We start from the raw sequence: 22,396 nt of genomic DNA on the forward strand, positions 1-22,396 counted from the left end.
TTATAATGTATAAAACTACTGCTACAGGAGAATAACCAACGTTTCGGCCACGGTTCCAGAGGCCTCCTTCTGCGTCTACTGGTGCGTTCAGGCTACGCAGTATCCCTTATATTTTGTTGTTACTGTCCACTGCGCATGCCCTTACGTAGGTAAGATCTTTGAGAAGTTTCCCTGTCTTCATCCTGAACGTACCACACCCAGAAAACTTTTATGTCGACTAGCTCTGGCCGCGGAAGCCTACGCAATTATATTAGCAACCTGTATGGGCAGGAAACACACAGCAACATCCACAAACTGGAAACGTTCAGGAAGAAGACAGGGAAACTTATGAAGGATCTTATCTACGTAATGGCATGTGCAGTGAACAGTAACAACAAAAAATAAGGGACACTGCATAGCCTGAACGCACCAGTAGACGCAGAAGAAGGTCGCTGCAACCGTGGCCGAAACGTTGGTTTCTCTCCAGCAGTAGTTTTATACATTATGACGCGGTACCACACCCAGAAAACTTTTGTGTCCACCAACAAGGGCGTTTGTCTATGTTGAGGTTGTTGTTGTGGTGGTCTTCAGTCCGGAGACTGGTTTGATGCAGCTCTCCATGCTACTCTATCCTGTGCAAGCTTCTTCATCTCCCAGTACCTACTGCAGCCTACATTCTTCTGAATCTGCTTAGTGTATTCATCTCTTGGTCTCCCTCTACGATTTTTACCCTCCACGCTGCCCTCCAATACTAAATTGGTGATCCCTCGATGTCTCAGAACATGTCCTACCAACCGATCCCTTCTTCTAGTCAAGTTATGCCACAAGCTCCTCTTCTCCCCAATTCTATTCAATACCTCCTTATTAGTTATGTGATCTACCCATCTAATCTTCAGCATTCTTCTGTAGCACCACATTTCGAAAGCTTCTATTCTCTTCTTGTCCAAACTATTTATCGTCCATGTTTCACTTCCATACTTGGCTACAGTCCATAGAAATACTTTCAGAAACGACTTCCTGACATTTAAATCTATACTCGATGTTAACAAATTTCTCTTCTTCAGAAACGCTTTCCTTGCCATTGCCAGTCTACATTTTATATCCTCTCTACTTCGACCATCATCAGTTATATTGCTCCCCAAATAGCAAAACTCCTTTACTACTTTAAGTGTCTCACTTCCTAATCTAATTCCCTCAGCATCACCCGACATAATTCGACTACATTCCATTATCCTCGTTTTGCTTTCAAGACACTGTCCATTCCGTTCAACTGCTCTTCCAAGTCACTGTCCATTCCGTTCAACTGCTCTTCCAAGTCCTTTGCTGTCTCTGACAGAATTACAATGTCATCGGCAAACCTCAACGTTTTTATTTCTTCTCCATGGATTTTAATACCTACTCCGAACGTTTCTTTTGTTTCCTTTATTGCTTGCTCAATATACAGATTGAATAACATCGGGGAAAGGCTACAACCCTGTCTCACTCCCTTCCCAACCACTGCTTCCCTTTCATATCCCTCGACTCTTATAACAGCCATCTGCTTTCTGTACAAATTGTAAATAGCCTTTCGCTCCCTGTATTTTACCCCTGCCACCTTCAGAATTTGAAAAAGAGTATTCCAATCAACATTGTCAAAAGCTTTCTCTAAGTCTACAAATACTAGAAACGTATGTTTGCCTTTCCTTAATCTTTCTTCTAAGATAAGTCGTAGGGTCAGTATTGCCTCACGTGTTCCAACATTTCTACGGAATCGAAACTGATCTTCCCCGAGGTCGGCTTCTATCAGTTTTTCCATTCGTCTGTAAAGAATTCGCGTTAATATTTTGCAGCTGTGACTTATTAAACTGATAGTTCGGTAATTTTCACATCTGTCAACACCTGCTTTCTCTGGGATTGGAATTATTATATTCTTCTTGAAGTCTGAGGGTATTTCACCTGTCTCGTACATCTTGCTCAGCAGATGGTAGAGTTTTGTCAGAACTGGCTCTCCCAAGGCCGTCAGTAGTTCTAATGGAATGTTGTCTACTCCCGGGGCCTTGTTTCGACTCAGATCTTTCAGTGCTCTGTCAAACTTTTCACATCTCTGATCACACCTCGTACAGTTTATGTGTGAGTCAGAGGGAAAGGAGAAGGGTAGGAGGGAGGGTCGGGTGGATGGATGAATGGATGGATGCAGTTGGCGGTGCATTTACTGTTCAGTGATTGGTTTGTGTGCCCACAGCAAGTGTACTTTGAGCGGATGTTCTAAAACAGGGGTTCCCAACAAAATTTTCTCGAAGAGCTCCTCATCGAGCCTGATTGGTACCTTGTCATATGACAGTATCAAATACCTAAAGAAGCCAAATTAAGAGTCTTTTTATACGCTTTCTATTTTTGATACTTAGAAAAAACATTGGCATATTCATTATTGAAAAAATATTGAGCTTAAAACTTTTTCAATTTAGCCATCATTGTTATTGCTAAATTTGTAAGTAGGCTGTTTAGGTTTTTATGTTGGTAACGCCACATAGCGCTCTATATGAAAATCACTGACTGTGCTGTGTGAAGGCTGTGGTTGGTTTGCATTGTTGGAATTTGCTATTGTAGTGTTGGGCACTTGGCTGTTAACAGCGCGTAGCGTTGCGCAGTTGGAGGTGAGCCGCCAGCAGTGGTGGATGTGGGGAGTGAGATGGTGGAGTTTTGAGAGAGGATGATCTGGACGTGTGTCCATCAGAGACAGTAAATTTGTAAGACTGGATGTCATGAACTGATATATATATGATGACTTTTGAATATTATTAAGGTAAATACATTGTTCTCTATCAAAATCTTTCTTTTACTGACTATGTCTATCAATAGTTAGTGCCTTCAGTAGTTAGAATCTTTTATTTAGCTGGCAGTAGTGGCGCTCGCTGTATTGCAGTAGTTCGAGTAACGAAGATTTTTTGAGGTAAGTGATTCATGAAAGGTATAGGTTATCGTTAGTAAGGGCCATTCTTTTGTAGGGATTTTTGAAAGTCAGATTGCGTTGCGCTAAAAATATTGTGTGTGTTTTTAGTGTTGATCAGAATGGGTAAAGAGCGCAATGTCTGAGTACGTTCAGCTGTTTGAAAATCAAATATTGTAAGTGTTGTGTACATAGTTCCGCGTAGTCAGCGTGTACACAACTTTCCCACTAGAGTGCGCCCCGCTAAGCACAACAGTGCATTACAGCGCTCGTCTGTCTCCGCACTACGAGATGGCGCTGTCTTAGAGACGGACCAAATTCTGCTTCCGCCAATCCGCGTATTAATATGTAACGCAGCCAATGAGATTGCTGCTAACGTAGAACCTTTTCTCCCCGCGGATCACACTCGCGCAGTGATACATGAGCGCGCGAGGTATTGTAACGAGTGTACAGACCTCCGATTAGACAGTCTGCATGTATCTGCACTTGTCTGTACCAGTCTATAGTCAAGTTTCAGTCTGCGCCTAATAAGATTATCATATTCCTGTACATAGCCATGAAGACAAATGTATAGACACTTTGTCAAGTGTCAGAGATATGTGAGAATAAGATTAACGTACCAGGGCCAAAGGAACTTCAGATTGTCAATTGTAAATAGCATCCAGAATGAAGTTACGTAAGGTTTATGATTGTTATTATTTTAATAAATGTGTGTGTGAAAATTAATCAAGTTCTGTTTAAAGTTGGTCATCGTCAATCCGCTACTCTCAGCGTGCAAGTGGCATTTCTATCGTCTGACCTAACGGCAGAAGATAAACACACCACGAGACATATTGCTGACACTCGCCTACTTCATTAGAGCGACAAGTCAAATAATCTGATGGTGTGTGTACCGATGGTCTTACGGTGCACACACCACAGTAAGAGGTTTATCAGCACAGCAATTTATTAATTTTTTAAGGGAACTCTTCAAATTGTCGATTATTGCTCAGAATCTTTGTCTTCAAATCTAGATGTTTACTTTAAAAAATATAAATTGAGTATGAACTGTAAATGACAGGAAAAAATTAAAACTGAGTGTATTGGTCTTTCAATTTTAATCCACTGGAGATTGCATTGAGTAGACATGTGTGAAAAATAATAGCATCTTGCGGACCCCTCTCGCATAGCTCGTGGACCCCTGGGGTTCCACAGACCACCTGTTGGGAACCACTGCTCTAAAATGAGGAGGAGTGGTCAGGTGCGCATCTTGTTCACACCTCGTACAGGTTGTGTCTAAGACAGGTAGATAGAGAGAGAGAGAGACAGAGAGAGAGAGAGAGAGAGAGAGAGAGAGAGAGAGGGTTGGATGGGTGGATGCAGAGGGCTATACGTTTGCTGCTTAGTGACTGCTCTGTGTGCCCGCAGCGGGCGTACTTCGAGCGGATGCGCTACAACAAGGAGGAGCGGCAGGTGCGCATCTTCGACGAGTCGGAGCGCGAGCTGGTGGTGGGCCGGCTGGGGCTGGAGCTGGGGCTCGGCCCGGCCTACGAGTGCCTGGAGAGGGACCGGCGAGACGCCGCGGCCGTCTGCATGGAGTGGCCGCGCCGCGCGCGCCTCCACTGGCGCTACAGCGAACCACAGCAGGAGCCCAACGCCGTGCGCTGCTACCGCCTCTCCTGGCAGGCGCTCAACACGTCAGTACCTCACGCGCCAGCCACGCGTCTGCGTCTACAGCCTGCTCCATTGATCGTCACCGGGCCAAATATCTCACGCAATAAGCGTCAAACCAAAAAACTACAAAGAACGAAACTCGTCTAGCTTGGAGGGGGAAACCAGATGGCGCTATGGTTGGCCTGCTAGATGGCGCTGCCATCGACCAAACGGAAATCAACTGCGTTTTTTAAAATAGGAACCCCCATTTTTCATTACATATTCGTGTAGTACATAAATGAATGTTTTAGTTGGACCACTTTTTTCGCTTTGTGATAGATGCCGCTGTAACAGTCACAAACATATGGCTCACAATTTTAGACGAACTCTTGGTAACAGGTAGGTTTGTTAAATTAAAATACAGAACGTAGGCACGATTGAACATTTTACTTCGGTTGTTCCAATGTGATACATGTACCTTTGAGAACCTATCATTCCTGAGAACCCATGCTCTTACAGCGTGATTACCTGTAAATACCACATTAATGCAGTAAATGCTCAAAATGATGTCCGTCAACTTCATTGCATTTGGTAATACGTCTAATGACTTCCTCTTAACAGCGAGTAGTTCGCCTTCCGTAATGTTCGCACATGCATCGACAATGCGCTGACGCATGTTGTCAGGTGTTGTCGGTGGATCACGATAGGAAATATCCTTCAGTTTACCCCACAGAAAGAAATCAGTGGACGTCAGATCCGGTAAAAGTGCGGGCCATGCTATGGTGCTTCGACGACCAATCCACCTATCATGAAATGTGCCATACAATACCGCTTCAACCGCACGCGAGTTATGTGCCGGACATCCATCATGTTGGATGTACATCGCCATTCTGTCATGCACTGAAACATCTTGTAGTATTCCCGGCGGGGTCAGGGATTTTCTCTGCTTCGTAATGACTGGGTGTTGTGTGATGTCCTTAGGTTAGTTAGGTTTAAGTAGTTCTGAGTTCTAGGGGACTGATGACATTAGCAGTTAAGTCCCATAGTGCTCAGAGCCATTTGAACCAGCAATTACGTACTAAATCAGCATACATTGCACCATTTAGAATGCCATCGATGAAATGGGGGCCAATTATCCCTCCTCCCATAATGCCGCACCATACATCAACCCACCAAGGTCGCTGATGTCGCAGCCATCGTGAATTCTCCGTTCCCCAATAGTGCATATTATGCCGCTTTACGTTACCGCTGTTGGTGAATGACGCTTCGTCGCTAAATAGAACGCGTGCAGAAAATCTGTCATCGTCCCGTAATTTCTCTTGTGCCCAGTGGCAGAACTGTACGCGACGTTCAAAGTCGTCGCCATGCAATTCCTGGTGCATAGAAATACGGTACGGGTGCAGTCGATGTTGATGTAGCATTCTCAACACCGACGTTTTTGAGATTCCCGATTCTCACGCAATTTGTCTGCTACTGATATGCGGATTAGCCGCGACAGCAGCTAAAACACATACTTGGGCATCATCATTTGTTGCAGGTCGTGGTTGACGTTTCACATGTCACTGAACACTTCCCGTTTCCTTAAATAACGTAACTATCCAGCGAACGGTCCGGACACTTGGATGATGTCGTCCAGGATACCGAGCAGCATACATAGCAGACGCCCGTTGGGCATTTTGATCACAATAGCCATACATCAACACGATATCGACCTTTTCCGCAATTGGTAAACGGTCAATTTTAACACGGGTAATGTATCACGAAGCAAATACTGTCCGCACTGGCGGAATGTTACGTGATGCCACGTACTTATACGTTTGTGACTATTACAGCGCCATCTATCACAAAGCGAAAAAAGTGGTCCAACTAAAACATTCATATTTCTTTACGTACTATACGAATATGTAATAAAAATGGGGGTTCCTATTTTAAAAAAACGCAGTTGATACCCGTTTGACCTATGGCAGCGCCATCTAGCGGGCCAGTCATAGCGCCATCTGGTTTCCCTCTTTGAGCTAGATGAGTTTCGTTCTTTGTAGTTTTTTCGTTTGATGCTTATTTAGTGAGATATTTGGCCCGGTCACTGTCAATGGACCACCCTGTATACCACTACTCCGCGATTGTAGACTGGAAATGAGAAACTGTGAAGAACGGAGCAATAAACTGACACAAATCCGCATTAGAAATCGTTTTATTTGAACGAAAGGGAATTGTGATACATGATGTAGTCGTATTAATGTACCACTACTCCGCGATTGTAGACTGGAAATGAGAAACTCTGAAGAACGTAGCAATAAACTGTCACAAATCCGCATCAGAAATCGTTTTATTAGAACGAAAGGGAATTGTGATACACGATCTAGTCGCATTAATGTGACCTCCAGTCAGAAACTTGAATGGTTACCTCTTGCAGTGCGAACTGCTTCGAGAAATGCAGGAATAGAGTCAGTGAGTTTCTGGAGGGTACCGATAGGGACGTGGAGGCATCAACACTCCAGTGCCGTGTCGAGCTGCGCCAAGTTCCCCGGCTGAAGATCCATGGCGCGAACAGCCCGATCGAGGTGGTCCCACTGATTCTTGAATAGGTGTAAAACCGGGGAGACTGGTGCCCAGGAGAGTAGGGTAACCTCACCTCGGTGCTCTTCGAGGACACACGTACACTGCGAGCTGTGTGACACGTAGCAGTGTTCTGCTCGTAGATGCTATCGTGCCGAGAGAAAAAAAAAAGCTGCAGGTAAGGGAGCACATGGTCCATAAGGCTAGATGCATATTTGTGTTGATCCGTTGTGTCTTCCAGAATGACGAATTAACCTGGGGAATGCCACGAAAACATGCTCGAGACCATAACGTTCCCTTCTGCTTGCACGGCCTTTGCTTTCGGACGTTTCACGTTGTACACGCCAAAGTCCATCTGTCCGATGGAGCATAAATCAGATTGATCTGTAAAGACCACGAGTTACCACTCAGTGGACGTGCAGTTACGGTAGTGGCGTGGAAATTCCAGCCTTCATCGCCGGTGAACAGAAGTCAGCATGAATGTATAAACCGTGCGGCTGCTACGGAGACCCGTGCGCAGCAACTTTCGCTGTGCAGTTCGCTAAATGGTCGTAAAGAAGACACTGTTGGTTGCCCCTTGGATCATCTTGGCAGTCAGTTGCTCAACAGTTGCACATCTATTCGCTCCCTTTGTGTCTGTTTTTGTGGATCATCAACATGGACAAGTGCAATGAATATGGATGATACGATACTCTATGATATTCTGCGGTTTGAATCCACTCTGGTTTTTTTTTTAGCAGTTGCATTGATTTGATTTTGTAAATGATACTGACAATATTATACACATGTATAATGCATTATTCAAACTACAACTTCTCCCGGATAATTATTTTGTTCAAATTGCACAAGAATTCCACCTGACGTAGTGTAATAATGTTGACTGTAAGCAGTGTTCATATCACTAAAATTACACATCATACATCAGAGCTTTTATAATATTTCTCTTCAATGGATTTAATTATTCTTAGCAAATTGATCATGAAAAGGAACCACAGAATACCACCCGCACACAATACTGACGTATGCTACCATAAATATTTTCCCCCGTGATTCGTGCGTAGTTTAACTTTGGCCACATACATCAGCAATGAATCTTGTTCAACAATAAATACCATCAGCACTGTTCCTAGAAAATGTACTCTGATTCGATTAATTTTTTTTCTTTTATAAACAGAATTCAGTACCACCGGTGCACATTTATTTCTTACACATCGTAATATTGTTTGCAGTTTCAAGTAATTTAAATTTGCCGTTGTAATAAAAGTTAAGACTGCTGCCAACAAAAGATAGAGGATTTCTTTTTTGATTAAGATTTTCCTTTTCCCAATAAATAGTTAATCATTTAAATTGATGCCACCAATAAAAAAAATTATTAAATTTTTTGCGAATTAGTTTAACACAAAACCCATGCTATTTTCAACTAGAAGTACAGACGCAGTTGCTATATAATCGCAACTAACAATGGCTGCGCTTCTTGCAGCTATGATAAAACAATTAATACAAAATTTTAATTAAAAGAGGAAGTGAATTTTCAATAATTAATCACAAATAGTTTTAACGCATTTGGCTCTATTTGTTTTTACCGGCAAATGAACATAAAGGCACAATAATTTTACATTAAATGTTTTTCATTTAACAGACCTCAAATTGATTCGCGTCTTGCGTCGGCGTTGTACATCAGAAGAAGATGACCAAAGGGTACAAAACAAAACAAAAGAATGACACAGATTAACACAGAATGTGAGACAAATGTTGTCTCTGTTTTACATAATTATCATCTTTTTAAGAAATAATTACATAATTGAATGAACGTTATCCACACGTTCATATTCCACTCGTAATAAAAAATACATATATATCGTGGATGTTATAGCACACACCTCCGCAGCTGTCATTGATCTCTGTCATCTATGACCCATGGTGCACCTTATTTGTCGTGGGGCTCGTTTTGGTTAGCGCCATTTTGCAATGTACGGTACACTTTAACCACTGTGTCATGGCGAACAGTTTGGAAACTTGGTTTGAGCATTACGACAACGACTGCACTGTTTTACCTGACCCCCATCGCCACCCTCCTTCCCCCCCCCCCCCCCCCCCCCCCCCCCCCCCCCCCCCCGCCGAAGGCGGTGGTCACATTAACGTGACTGCATAGTGTAGTTTCAGACAGGAATGTCTCGTGGTTTCACACAAGTGAAGACTGAAATATTTATCATTCGGAACTAACCTAAACCACGGACAATGCTACACATCAGTGCGTCACCAAAACCAAGATTTCAGGAGGGGGAGGTGTTTATAATCAACTATTAAATAACACCAAAAGCGAACTTCAAGATGAGATTTGTAGGTATCATATCTTCCTACCGACCTTACATTTCCCGACACTTTGTCACATGAGGTCTTACTAAAAGGCGCCTTTTGGGGAGATCTTAAATGCCATGGTGGTAGGTTCGAGGTGTGCTTAATGCTTTTTGTGTTTTCAATTCTAAACTCGAGACGTTTAATGTTTTGTGTGTATTCTATGTGCAGCGTTCATGAATTCCCGCTACGAAAGAGTAATAAATTTGCGTGACGTCGCGGGTCTTGTGCTGCGATGATTTTTGGACCAAGGAAGGAATACTGAATAACTACTGTCGAATCAGGTAGTAACTTAGAAAACAGTCTTGCTGTTTGTTAGCCCATCAAAAATGGCTCTGAGCACTATGGGACTTAATTTCTTAGGTCATCAGTTCCCTAGAACTTAGAACTACTTAAACCTAACTAACACAAGGACATCACATACATCCATATCCGAGGCAGGATTCGAACCTGTGACCGTAGCAGTCGCGCAGTTCCAGACTGTAGCGCCCAGAACCGCTTGCCCACTCCGGCCGGCTGTTAGCCCATCCTGTCAAGCATGTTCACACAATGGAATAACCTCACTTCTGAGAGTGAGAGGGAAAGAGAACTCTTATACGTACATAACAACCAATATTACAGAAGATACTTCCCTATTAAATTAATAAGAAAGTCCGAGAAAGTTTTAGAAAACGTGACAGTGAAGGAAATAATGAGGAGTTCAAAAAAATGGTTCAAATGGCTCTGAGCACTATGCGACTTAACTTCTGAGGTCATCAGTCGCCTAGAACTTAGAACTAATTAAACCTAACTAACCTAAGGACATCACACACATCCATGCCCGAGGCAGGATTCGAACCTGCGACCGTAGCGGTCACGCGGTTCCAGACTGAAGCGCCTTTAACCGCACGGCCACACCGGCCGGCAATAATGAGGAGAAAATGGTACGTGAACCGACAAACATGAACGCAATGTCTGCGCCTATATCCACTAAACTATTGTAATCTGTGACACTTATGTTGCTTATATTATCCCCTAATCTCTGACGTGCCACTAACTGACATTTAGTTATAATACAAGTGCTATTCGGAAAATAAGTTCCAATCGGTTGCGAAATAGAAACTACTATGAAAATGAAAACTGTTTTATTTGCAATAGTTAGCTACACCTTAGAGCTACTTCTTTACATAGTCGCCGCTCAGACTTACACGTTTTTCGTACCAACTTTCCAACACCCTTGCCATAGAAGACAGCCTCCAGTGCTTCCCGCCAATTCTCTGCGCTTGTCTACAGGTAGTTGTCTGTGCCCAAAATGTTGTCTCCACATCCAGAGGCTCATGTGAGCAGTGACGATACTCAGGACGAGACAATTACGGGCTGTGTTGTGGGTGATCAAACACTTCCCATCGAAAAAGCTGCAGGAGCATCTTCATTGTTCCTGCAGAGTGCGGCCGAGAATTGTGATGGAGAACGAAACGCATGATAGTTATGTTATGTGGACTGCTAAATCTTTCACCAGGCCTTCATTTTTCGCTGGAGACACTATTTTCTGTGTATCTTTACGTGCTCACTGTGCGCTCAGAATTGAAAAGAGCGACGTGCCGCGATCGACGGACTTACTAGAGACACTACCTAACACATCTGTGCAAAATTCATCGGATTTTCACGGTGGTTTCCATTTCGCGACCGATCGGAAGTTGCTTTCCGAATAGTCCTCGTAGATCGTACCAAGAACGACACAATATATATATATATATATATATATATATATATATATATATATATATATATATATATATATCACGTGTGCCATTGCCTTGAAAGGGCACTGTTTCATAACACACAACTTATAATACGAAATACAAAAACTGTTTACCAACAATATGACGCTTCCCGTCACTTTCTTACACCAGATCGCACCAAAATCGAAGCACAAGATATCCTCAGTGTGCTGATGCTTTGAAACAGCATAATATATTCATAGGACATAAGTTATACTATAAAACCCGCCAGATATGGGCTTCAACAAATTAGGACGAAATCCAACATGGTGTCCCCCAAGCCCTGCTTGTTAAATGGACATGAGGTATACGTGATGTAGGACAGCTAGCCGCGAGGGATTATCCGAACGGTCTGGGGCGCTGCAGTCATGGACTGTGCGGCTGGTCCCGGCGGAGGTTCGAGTCCTCCCTCGGGCATGGGTGTGCGTGTTTGTCCTTACGATAATTTAGGTTTAGTAGTGTGTAAGCTTAGGGACTAATGACCTTAGCAGTGAAGTTCCATAAGATTTCACACACGTTTCCTAGGACAGCTAGGCTGATGGTACTTTGCTTTCGCTAGAACTATAAGAACTTTATCCTGTAACAGGCACTCAAATACTCAGCTACATACAGCTTAGCCGGCGTTTCAAGGCGCAAATTTATTACTGCCTGTTCGAAAACTATCTGTCAATATCACCGGTTCTAAAAACGTTGACTATCATATACACTTTGGAGCGAACTCCGTCCCATAGCTTATAACTACAAACTGTGTATATTTTATGTCATTCATAAGGGGTGTGACAGAAAATGCAGTTTACAGAAAAATACGAGGACATCCAATTTCGGCATTTGTAGCGTTCCCATTTCCAGTCTTCAATTAAAACCTAATTGTTTAGCAGAGGGTGCAGTGAATACACTTCCAGACTATTTCTCTACCACTGCATTAACGAATAGTGCGTTCGAAAGGCAATCATTTAAACTTTCCGAGCGAGCTCTGATTATCTCTTATTTGGTCATGACGACCGTGTCTTCGTAAGTAAGAGTCCAGCGCGCAGTGGTCGCCACATCTCACAGGAACTCGCGGTCAGCTTATTCACGTTTAGGCTGTTCCAAATGTGGAAACGTGTTCCAAGGCACAACATGGTCATGTAACTATTGAAATTTAAAAGCGTTGCAATAGAGAAAATCTTGTCAGTATGGTATTTAGTCGTCTACTGTTTCATTATTACGGTACTACATAACAATAACCAGTAAGTGAAATCAAATTAAGCAAAAGTGTTATCAGGGAGTTAAATACATTTTCAAACTGAAGCTATTAACTTCCGTTTTCAAGACAAGTAAAATTCTTACGACGTTAACGAAACTCAGTTATTTTGCAAGTATTCCAAGTTCCGCTGTAGAAGACGTTCTTCTTTTTCAAGATAGCAGATGGTAACGACCCAAGTCTTTATCGGCCACAAGTTACTTAACAAGTTTTAAAAGTATATAGATTTTTACTTGCCATAAAATTTTGTAACTGAAGAATTAACAATACACTCCAAATAGCTTGAATACGTTACACAACAATAAAATATGTTGTTGTTGTTGTGGTCTTCAGTCCTGAGACTGGTTTGATGCAGCTCTCCATGCTACTCTATCCTGTGCAAGCTTTTTCATCTCCCAGTACCTATTGCAACCTACATCCTTCTGAATCTGCTTAGTGTATTCATCTCTTGGTCTCCCTCTACGATTTTTACCCTCCACGCTGCCTCCAATACTAAATTGGTGATACCTTGATGCCTCAGAACATGTCCTAACCAACCGATCCCTTCTTCTGGTCCAAGTTGTGCCACAAACTTCTCTTCTCCCCCAATCCTATTCAATACTTCCTCATTAGTTATGTGATCTACCCATCTAATCTTCAGCATTCTTCTGTAGCACCACATTTCGAAAGCTTCTATTCTCTTCTTGTCCAAACTATTTATCGTCCATGTTTCACTTCCATACATGGCTACACTCCATACAATACTTTCAGAAATGACTTCCTGACACTTAAATCAATACTGGATGTTAACAAATTTCTCTTCTTCAGAAACGCTTTCCTTGCCATTGCCAGCCTACATTTTATATCCTCTCTACTTCGACCATCATCAGTTATTTTGCTCCCCAAATAGCAAAACTCCTTTACTACTTTAAGTGCCTCATTTCCTAATCTAATTCCCTCAGCATCACCCGACTTAATTAGACTACATTCCATTATCCTTGTTTTGCTTTTGTTGATGTTCATCTTATATCCTCCTTTCAAGACACTGTCCATTCCATTCAACTGCTCTTCCAAGTCCTTTGCTGTCTCTGACAGAATTACAATGTCATCGGCGAACCTCAAAGTTTTTATTTCTTCTCCATGAATTTTAATACCTACCCCGAATTTTTCTTTTGTTTCCTTTACTGCTTGCTCAATATACAGATTGAACAACATCGGGGAGAGGCTACAACCCTGTCTTACTCCCTTCCCAACCACTGCTTCCCTTTCATGTCCCTCGACTCTTATAACTGCCATCTGGTTTCTGTACAAATTGTAAATAGCCTTTCGCTCCCTGTATTTTACCCCTGCCACCTTCAGAATCTGAAAGAGAGTATTCCAGTCAACATTGTCAAAAGCTTTCTCTAAGTCTACAAATGCTAGAAACGTAGGTTTGCCTTTCCTTAATCTTTCTTCTAAGATAAGTCGTAAGGTCAGTATTGCCTCACGTGTTCCAGTGTTTCTACGGAATCCAAACTGATCTTCCCCGAGGTTGGCTTCTACTAGTTTTTCCATTCGTCTGTAAAGAATTCGTGTTAGTATTTTGCAGCTGTGGCTTATTAAACTGATTGTTCGGTAATTTTCACATCTGTCAACACCTGCTTTCTTTGGGATTGGAATTATTATATTCTTCTTGAAGTCTGAGGGTATTTCGCCTGTTTCATACATCTTGCTCACCAGATGGTAGAGTTTTGTCAGGACTGGCTCTCCCACGGCCGTCAGTAGTTCCAATGGAATATTGTCTACTCCGGGGGCCTTGTTTCGACTCAGGTCTTTCAGTGCTCTGTCAAACTCTTCACGCAGTATCGTATCTCCCATTTCATCTTCATCTACATCCTCTTCCATTTCCATAATATTGTCCTCAAGTACATCGCCCTTGTATAGACCCTCTATATACTCCTTCCACCTTTCTGCTTTCCCTTCTTTGCTTAGAACTGGGTTTCCATCTGAGCTCTTGATATTCATACAAGTCGTTCTCTTATCTCCAAAGGTCTCTTTAATTTTCCTGTAGGCGGTATCTATCTTACCCCTAGTGAGATAGGCCTCTACATCCTTACATTTGTCCTCTAGCCATCCCTGTTTAGCCATTTTGCACTTCCTGTCGATCTCGTTTTTGAGACGTTTGTATTCCTTTTTGCCTGTTTCACTTACCGCATTTTTATATTTTCTCCTTTCATCAATTAAATTCAATATTTCTTCTGTTACCCAAGGATTTCTACTAGCCCTCGTCTTTTTACCTACTTGATCCTCTGCTGCCTTCACTACTTCATCCCTCAAAGCTACCCATTCTTCTTCTACTGTATTTATTTCCCCTATTCCTGTCAATTGCTCCCTTATGCTCTCCCTGAATCTCTGTACAACCTCTGGTTCTTTCAGTTTATCCAGGTCCCATCTCCTTAAATTCCCACCTTTTTGCAGTTTCTTCAGTTTTAATCTACAGGTCATAACCAATAGATTGTGGTCAGAGTCCACATCTGCCCCTGGAAATGTCTTACAATTTAAAACCTGGTTCCTAAATCTCTGTCTTACCATTATATAATCTATCTGATACCTTTTAGTATCTCCAGGGTTCTTCCATGTATACAACCTTCTTTCATGATTCTTAAACCAAGTGTTAGTTATGATTATGTTGTGCTCTGTGCAAAATTCTACCAGGCGGCTTCCTCTTTCATTTCTGTCCCCCAATCCATATTCACCTACTATGTTTCCTTCTCTCCCTTTTCCTACACTCGAATTCCAGTCACCCATGACTATTAAATTTTCGTCTCCCTTCACAATCTGAATAATTTCTTTTATTTCATCATACATTTCTTCAATTTCTTCGTCATCTGCAGAGCTAGTTGGCATATAAACTTGTACTACTGTAGTAGGTGTGGGCTTCGTATCTATCTTGGCCACAATAATGCGTTCACTATGCTGTTTGTAGTAGCTTACCCGCATTCCTATTTTCCTATTCATTATTAAACCTACTCCTGCATTACCCCTATTTGATTTTGTGTTTATAACCCTGTAGTCACCTGACCAGAAGTCTTGTTCCTCCTGCCACCGAACTTCACTAATTCCCACTATATCTAACTTCAACCTATCCATTTCCCTTTTTAAATTTTCTAACCTACCTGCCCGATTAAGGGATCTGACATTCCACGCTCCGATCCGTAGAACGCCAGTTTTCTTTCTCCTGATAACGACATCCTCTTGAGTAGTCCCCGCCCGGAGATCCGAATGGGGGACTATTTTACCTCCGGAATATTTTACCCAAGAGGACGCCATCATCATGTAATCATACAGTAAAGCTGCATGCCCTCGGGAAAAATTACGGCTGTAGTTTCCCCTTGCTTTCAGCCGTTCGCAGTACCAGCACAGCAAGGCCGTTTTGGTTATTGTTACAAGGCCAGATCAGTCAATCATCCAGACTGTTGCCCTTGCAACTACTGAAAAGGCTGCTGCCCCTCTTCAGGAACCACATGTTTGTCTGGCCTCTCAACAGATACCCCTCCGTTGTGGTTGCACCTACGGTACGGCTATCTGTATCGCTGAGGCACGCAAGCCTCCCCACCATCGGCAAGGTCCATGGTTCATGGGGGGGAAATATATACGAATCGATATGATACACAAGCCACAACTTCATATCTAGCAACAACAAAAGCTGTAGGAAATGGCGGAAACTGTTTCCGGCGGCCTCTAGTACGCATTCCTTCATCCGATTCTAAAATCAGTCACTAGACTGAAGTACCGACCAGAAACATGTGTTCCTAGGTACACTAACCTCTAAGTACAGCACTCTCTCCTGTCTGAAATTAAAAACGGAAGAATTTCGCCCTTACAGTAATTTCACAGTGTCGTAAATCACTCATATGGCGCATGGCATTACTCCAAATTCGATATTTTTACGTACACACTCACCTTTGCGTACTAGGAAGCCATTTTGTGGCGCCATCATAACGCAGTTCATTGAAACAGAGACTCGGCAGTACCATCGAGTGCAGCAGAAAACCTGAAACATGGCAGTGGCTTCTTCTTTCCTTATAAGAATGAATAAATAAATAAATAAATAAGTAAATAATAAAAAATTGAATAGGAACGACATGCGGGGTGTGAAACTTGTCAGAAGCACGCAATATGCATTTGAATTTATCCTATCAAAGCGTAAGTTCATTCCAGGTACCAAATGTGAATTATTACGATGCCTATGAAACCTTTGTAGTGTTGACGGTACTATTGAACGGGGTCTGTCTATAAAAGCAATGTAATAATTTTGAAAGACAGCAGAAAGCTCTCGGACAAACCTTACGTCGTCCCATAGTCACGTGATTTTTTAGGTCAGTGTATGTTAGGTGTATGTTAGGTACAAAAATTCTGTTCTGGCCACCTGACTGCACGCTCCATAGATGCCTCGACTCTTTGGTTGCTACACAAGTTTACAGTTTACAGTGTAGCAGGAAGTTTAACGGGTGACTCCATGTTTCACTGTATTGCGAGGAACTGCTGCACTGGTGCGTGCGCCCCCCTCAGATTTAGTGCTAACATGGCCCAGTGAATAGCCCTTCAAAAACTGAAAACAATTCAAGCATGAAAAGAGGAATAAGGTGTACTGAAGTGTGAAAAAAAAAGCAAAGTAGGAACAGTGAGCGGAACAAGCTTAACAAATGCAATATTGAGGGAAGACAGACAGCCACGGCGTCATGGTTAATTGGTCACGGTGTTGGACTGTGAAGCGAACAAGCCATGTTCAAAACTCTCTCGTACTACTTACTTTCTTCGCCCCAACAGTACGAACTTTCCTTCCAGTCATTGAAATGTCCGCCCCCGGTAGCTGAGTGGTCAGCGCCACAGAATGTTAGTCCTAAGGGCCCGGGTTCGATTCCCGGCTGGGCCGGAGATTTTCTACGCCCAGGGACTGCGTGTTGTGTTGTTCTAATCATCATCACTTCAGCCCCATCGACGCGCAATCGCCGAAGTGGCGTCAAATCGAAATACTTGCACCCAGCGAACGGTCTACCCGACAGGAGGCCCTAGTCACACGACATTTATTTATTGAAATGTCTGATCTGTTCCTGTAGTTTGGCAGTTGTATAGTGGTTGTAGAGCATGATTCTTTGGTAAAAATACGTTACCGACGCAAGTAAACGTGATGAATAATGAGAGCACGTGAGATACCATCTAGACGTCTCACAGATGGCTCTGAGCACTATGCGACTTAACCTCTGAGGTCATCAGTCGCCTGGAACTTAGAACTAATTAAACCTAACTAACCTAAGGACATCACACACATCCATGCCCGAGGCAGGATTCGAACCTGCGACCGTAGCGATCGCTCGGCTCCAGACTGTAGCGCCTAGAACCGCACGGCCACTCCGGCCGGTCCTCTCACAGAAATGAAAACAATACATAAACGGTATGAACTATGTTAAAACATCCGAAACGGAACGGAACTCCAAAAACGTTAACGAGACATGAGATGGTAAAAATGTTGCGGTCATTTGCTGCAGCGTATGTGACAAACTATTATGTTTTCATAATTTCCTTGGGTGTGATCACATTCACATCCATACGAATACGCAAATCGGGCAAGGAGGCATATCGCACTCACTTACCAGGCGTACAAATTAGGTCCTATCATATGACACACGCACTGTCACTAATGCCGTGAATGACGCGCCACACGTGTTTTCCTGTGGAGTATTCAGTTGACATGTCGCGTTGTCATCAAACTTTGCAGTTGCCATTCGGAAGCAACTTCCCTTCGGCTGCCTATAGAATAGTGCAGAATCAACTTTCATTATAGGTCTCTTACTTACACCTCGCTGTTGCTAACGGACGCTACACCACGACACAGACATAAATTTGAATACAACGAACAGTCGCGTCAGTGACTGGACGGACAGTTAGCAATTTTGTGAAAAAAAAAAAAAAAAATCGGCACGATCGAGCTTTGAACACGGGCTCGTCCGCTTTGCAGTCCAACAGCGTCACCGCTTAACCACTTGGACCGTTCACTGTCATTTATTCGCACGAAGTAATGGCTGCTATCGACAGGGGATCTCAAGTTGATTCCGTATTTCTAGATTTCCGGAAAGCTTTTGACACCGTTCCTCACAAGCGACTTCTAATCAAGCTGCGGGCCTATGGGGTATCGTCTCAGTTGTGCGACTGAATTCGTGATTTCCTGTCAGGAAGGTCGCAGTTCGTAGTAATAGACGGTAAATCATCGAGTAAAACTGAAGTGATCTCAGGTGTTCCCCAGGAAAGCGTCCTGGGACCTCTGCTGTTCCTGATCTATATAAATGACCTGGGTGACAATCTGAGCAGTTCTCTTAGGCTGTTCGCAGATGATGCTGTAATTTACCGTCTAGTAAGGTCATCCGAAGACCAGTATCTGTTGCAAAGCGATTTACAAAAGATTGCTGTATGGTGTGGCAGGTGGCAGCTGACGCTAAATAACGAAAAGTGTGAGGTGATCCACATGGGTTCCAAAAGAAACCCGTTGGAATTCGATTACTCGATAAATAGTAAAATTCTCAAGGCTGTCAATTCAACTAAGTACCTGGGTGTTAAAATTACGAACAACTTCAGTTGGAAAGACCACATAGATAAACTGCGGGGAAGGCGAGCCAAAGGTTGCGTTTCACTGGCAGGACACTTAGAAGATGCAACAAGTCTACTAAAGAGACAGCTTACACTACACTCGTTCGTCCTCTGTTAGGATATCGCTGTGCGGTGTGGGATCCTTACCAGGTGGGATTGACGGAGGACATCGAAAGGGTAGAAAAAAGGGCAGCTCGTTTTGTATTATCACGTAATAGGGAGAGTGTGTGGCAGATATGATACGCGAGTTAGGATGGAAGTCATTAAAGCAAAGACGTTTTTCGTCGCGGCGAGATCTATTTACGAGATTTCAGTCACCAACCTTCTCTTCCGAATGCGAAAATGGTTCAAATGGCTCTGAGCACTATGGGACTTAACATCTATGGTCATCAGTCCCCTAGAACTTAGAACTACCTAAACCTAACTAACCTAAGGACAGCACACAACACCCAGTCATCACGAGGCAGAGAAAATCCCTGACCCGCCGGGAATCTAACCCGGGAACCCGGGCGTGGGAAGCGAGAACGCTACCGCATGACCACGAGCTGCGGACAATGCGAAAATATTTTGTTGAGCCCAGCCTACATAGGTAGGAATGACCATTAAAATAAAATAAGAGAAATCAGAGCTCGAACAGAAAGGTTTAGGTGTTCCTTTTTGCCGCGCGCTGTTCGGGAGTGGAATGGTAGAGAGATAGTATGATTGTGGTTTGATGAACCCTCTGCCAAGCACTTAAATGTGAATTGCAGAGTAATCATGTAGATGTAGATGTAGATGTTTATATTTTGCTGTTTTTTCAACGTTCAGCACACCTTTTTCCTGTTTTAATGCTTGCTACGTGATCAGGTATGACCGGATGTCCGTTGGGCCCTTTTACCACTAAATCTGACTGGGATGCGACGTGGAGTTTCCCTTGTTCGTAGGCCTGCCAGATGAGGTGGTGCTGCGTTGTGTTCCAGGCAGCCCGTCCCGCGTGACTGCTACCAGTTGGGTGACGCCAACTGGTATGGCGCAGGGCACGTGGCGGGGAAGCTGTGGCCGCTGCCCCAAGGGCTGTCCCTCAACTGCTCGCCCTTCGTCACTGGAGGCGGACCTCATCCGTGGGGGAATGTGCTCAGCAGGTACGTGTCCTCTACTGGTAGAAATTAACTACGTTTATGTCATGTGCCCCTAGGTCTAAAACTGCTATTATTATACACTGTTTTCCTAAATAACGAAAATATAACAAATGAGGAATCACTCGGCGAAATATAATGAAATTAACGCAACATAAGCTCACCAGACGAAATATTAGACACCCTACTGAGAGAGCACTCTGGTCACTTCTTACAAGGGAACCTCCCCATCGCACCCCCCTCAATATTACTGTAGTTATAAGTTGGCACAGTGGATAGGCCTTGAAAAACTGAACACAGATCAATCGAGAAAACAGGAAGAAGTTGTGGGGAATTATGAAAAAAAATAAGCAAAATATACAAACTGAGTAGTCCATGAGCAAGATATGCAACATCAAGGAGGATGTAAGCTCAAGAGCGCCGTGGTCCGGCGGTTAGCGTGAGCAGCTGCAGAATAAGACGTCCTTGGTTCAAGTCTTCCCTCAAGTGAAAAGTTTAATTTTTCATTTTCAGACGATTACCAAAGTTCAGGCACTCACACATAATCAACTTCGCTCTCCAAAATTCCAGGACATGTCCAGATTTGCTTGGACATATGCAGGATCTGACGGTCTAGACACGGAAAAATTTGAAAACGTTAAAAACATATGTTTTGACAGAGCACAGGGAAAACCGTGCGACTGTGAAACTGTTGAATTCATTTGTTGCAGTTTATGTGGCAAACTCTTATGTTTTCATCACTTTTTTGGGAGTGATTATCACATCCACAAGAAAACCTAAATCGGGCAAGGTAGAAGAATCTTTTTACCCATTCGCCAAGTGTACAAGTTAGGTGGGTCGACAACATATTCCTGTCATGTGACGCACATGCCGTCTCCAGTGTCGTATAGAATATACAAGACTTCTTTTCCTGTGGAGGAATCGGTTGACCTATGACCTTGCGATCAAATCTTTTCGGTTCCCATTGGAGAGGCACGTCCTTTCGTCTACTAATCGCACAGTTTTTCGGTGCGGTCGCAAAACACAGACACTAAACTTATTACAGTGAACAGAGACGTCAATGAACGAACGGACAGATCATAACTTTGCGAAAATAAAGAAAGTAAACTTTTCACTCGAGGGAAGACATGAACCAAGGACCTCTCGTTCCACAGCTGCTCATGCTAACCACGGGACCACGGCGCTCCTGAGCTCACACTAACCTTGATGTTGCCTATCTTGCTCATGCACTACTCAGTTTGTATATTTTGCTTTTTTTTTCATAGTTCCACACAGCTTCTTCCTGTTTTCTCGATTGATCTGTGTTCAGTTTTTCAAGGCCTATCCAATGTGCCAACTTATAACTAAATCTGAGGGGAGTGCGATGGGGACGTTCCCTTGTTAGAGGACTTGATAGCAGGGCTGTTGATAAATTATTGGTACAGGGTGCGGCGGCAGTCAGACCTGCATCTTTTAAATGAGTGTAAAATAAACTTGGATGCAGATATCAAAATTTTATTCATACAGTTTTATTCTACGTTAAAAAGCATTTAAGAAACATCAACAAATTTTTTTCATTGTTTCAAAATGACATCAGCAAGATGGCGTCCTCCTCGATCACAGCGTTCCCGCAGGCGATTTACGAAGGTGACAATCACACAGCACAGCATACCCTGAGAGATTCTCTCGATTTCCATCCGGATTCTTGCTTTGGGATCACCAACGTTATCAGGTCTTTCTTCACACACTTTGCTCTTAAGGTAGCCCCATGAGAAAAAAAACCACAGGCTGTAAGGTCGTGTAAACGGGGCGGGGGGAGGGGGGGAGGGGGGGAGGGGGCGCAAGCAATCGCTCCTTTCTTGGAAATCACCCGGTTATTAAAAATTTCAAATTTCATTGAGAACATTAATGCTCACACAGGCTGTGTGACTTGATGCTCCATGTTGTTGAAATAATGTTTCATCATTCACTGTGTACTGACGAAGCTGAGGTATGAAGAATGTCCTTAACATTCTTGAATAGCTCTCAGCATTCATGGTAACAGACTGCCCTCTTTCGTTCTCAAAAAAATAAGGGCCTATCATTCCTGATGAGGAGATTGCACACGAAACTGTTACCTCGGTTGAGTGCAGGTGTTTTTCATGGAGTTGGTGAGGGTTCCGATCACTCAAATATCTAAAGTTCTGCTTGTTCTCATATCCATTGAGGTGAAAATGTGCCTCGTCACTTACACAGAGGTTGTGAACAA

General features: G+C 43.2%; 1 protein-coding gene across 1 annotated transcript in view; it reads left to right on the top strand.

The window, feature by feature from the left end:
• The window catches only part of LOC126412543 (myogenesis-regulating glycosidase), a 237,326-nt gene that overhangs the window by 147,426 nt on the left and 67,504 nt on the right, over positions 1 to 22,396 (top strand). Inside the window, exons 5-6 of the mRNA XM_050082188.1 lie at positions 4,313 to 4,581; positions 20,014 to 20,175. Coding sequence (XP_049938145.1) covers positions 4,313 to 4,581; positions 20,014 to 20,175 — 431 coding nt within the window. The remainder of the gene's footprint in view (positions 1 to 4,312; positions 4,582 to 20,013; positions 20,176 to 22,396) is intronic.

This window comes from Schistocerca serialis, chromosome 7 (assembly GCF_023864345.2).
Source record: "Schistocerca serialis cubense isolate TAMUIC-IGC-003099 chromosome 7, iqSchSeri2.2, whole genome shotgun sequence".
Lineage (NCBI taxonomy): Eukaryota > Metazoa > Arthropoda > Insecta > Orthoptera > Acrididae > Schistocerca > Schistocerca serialis.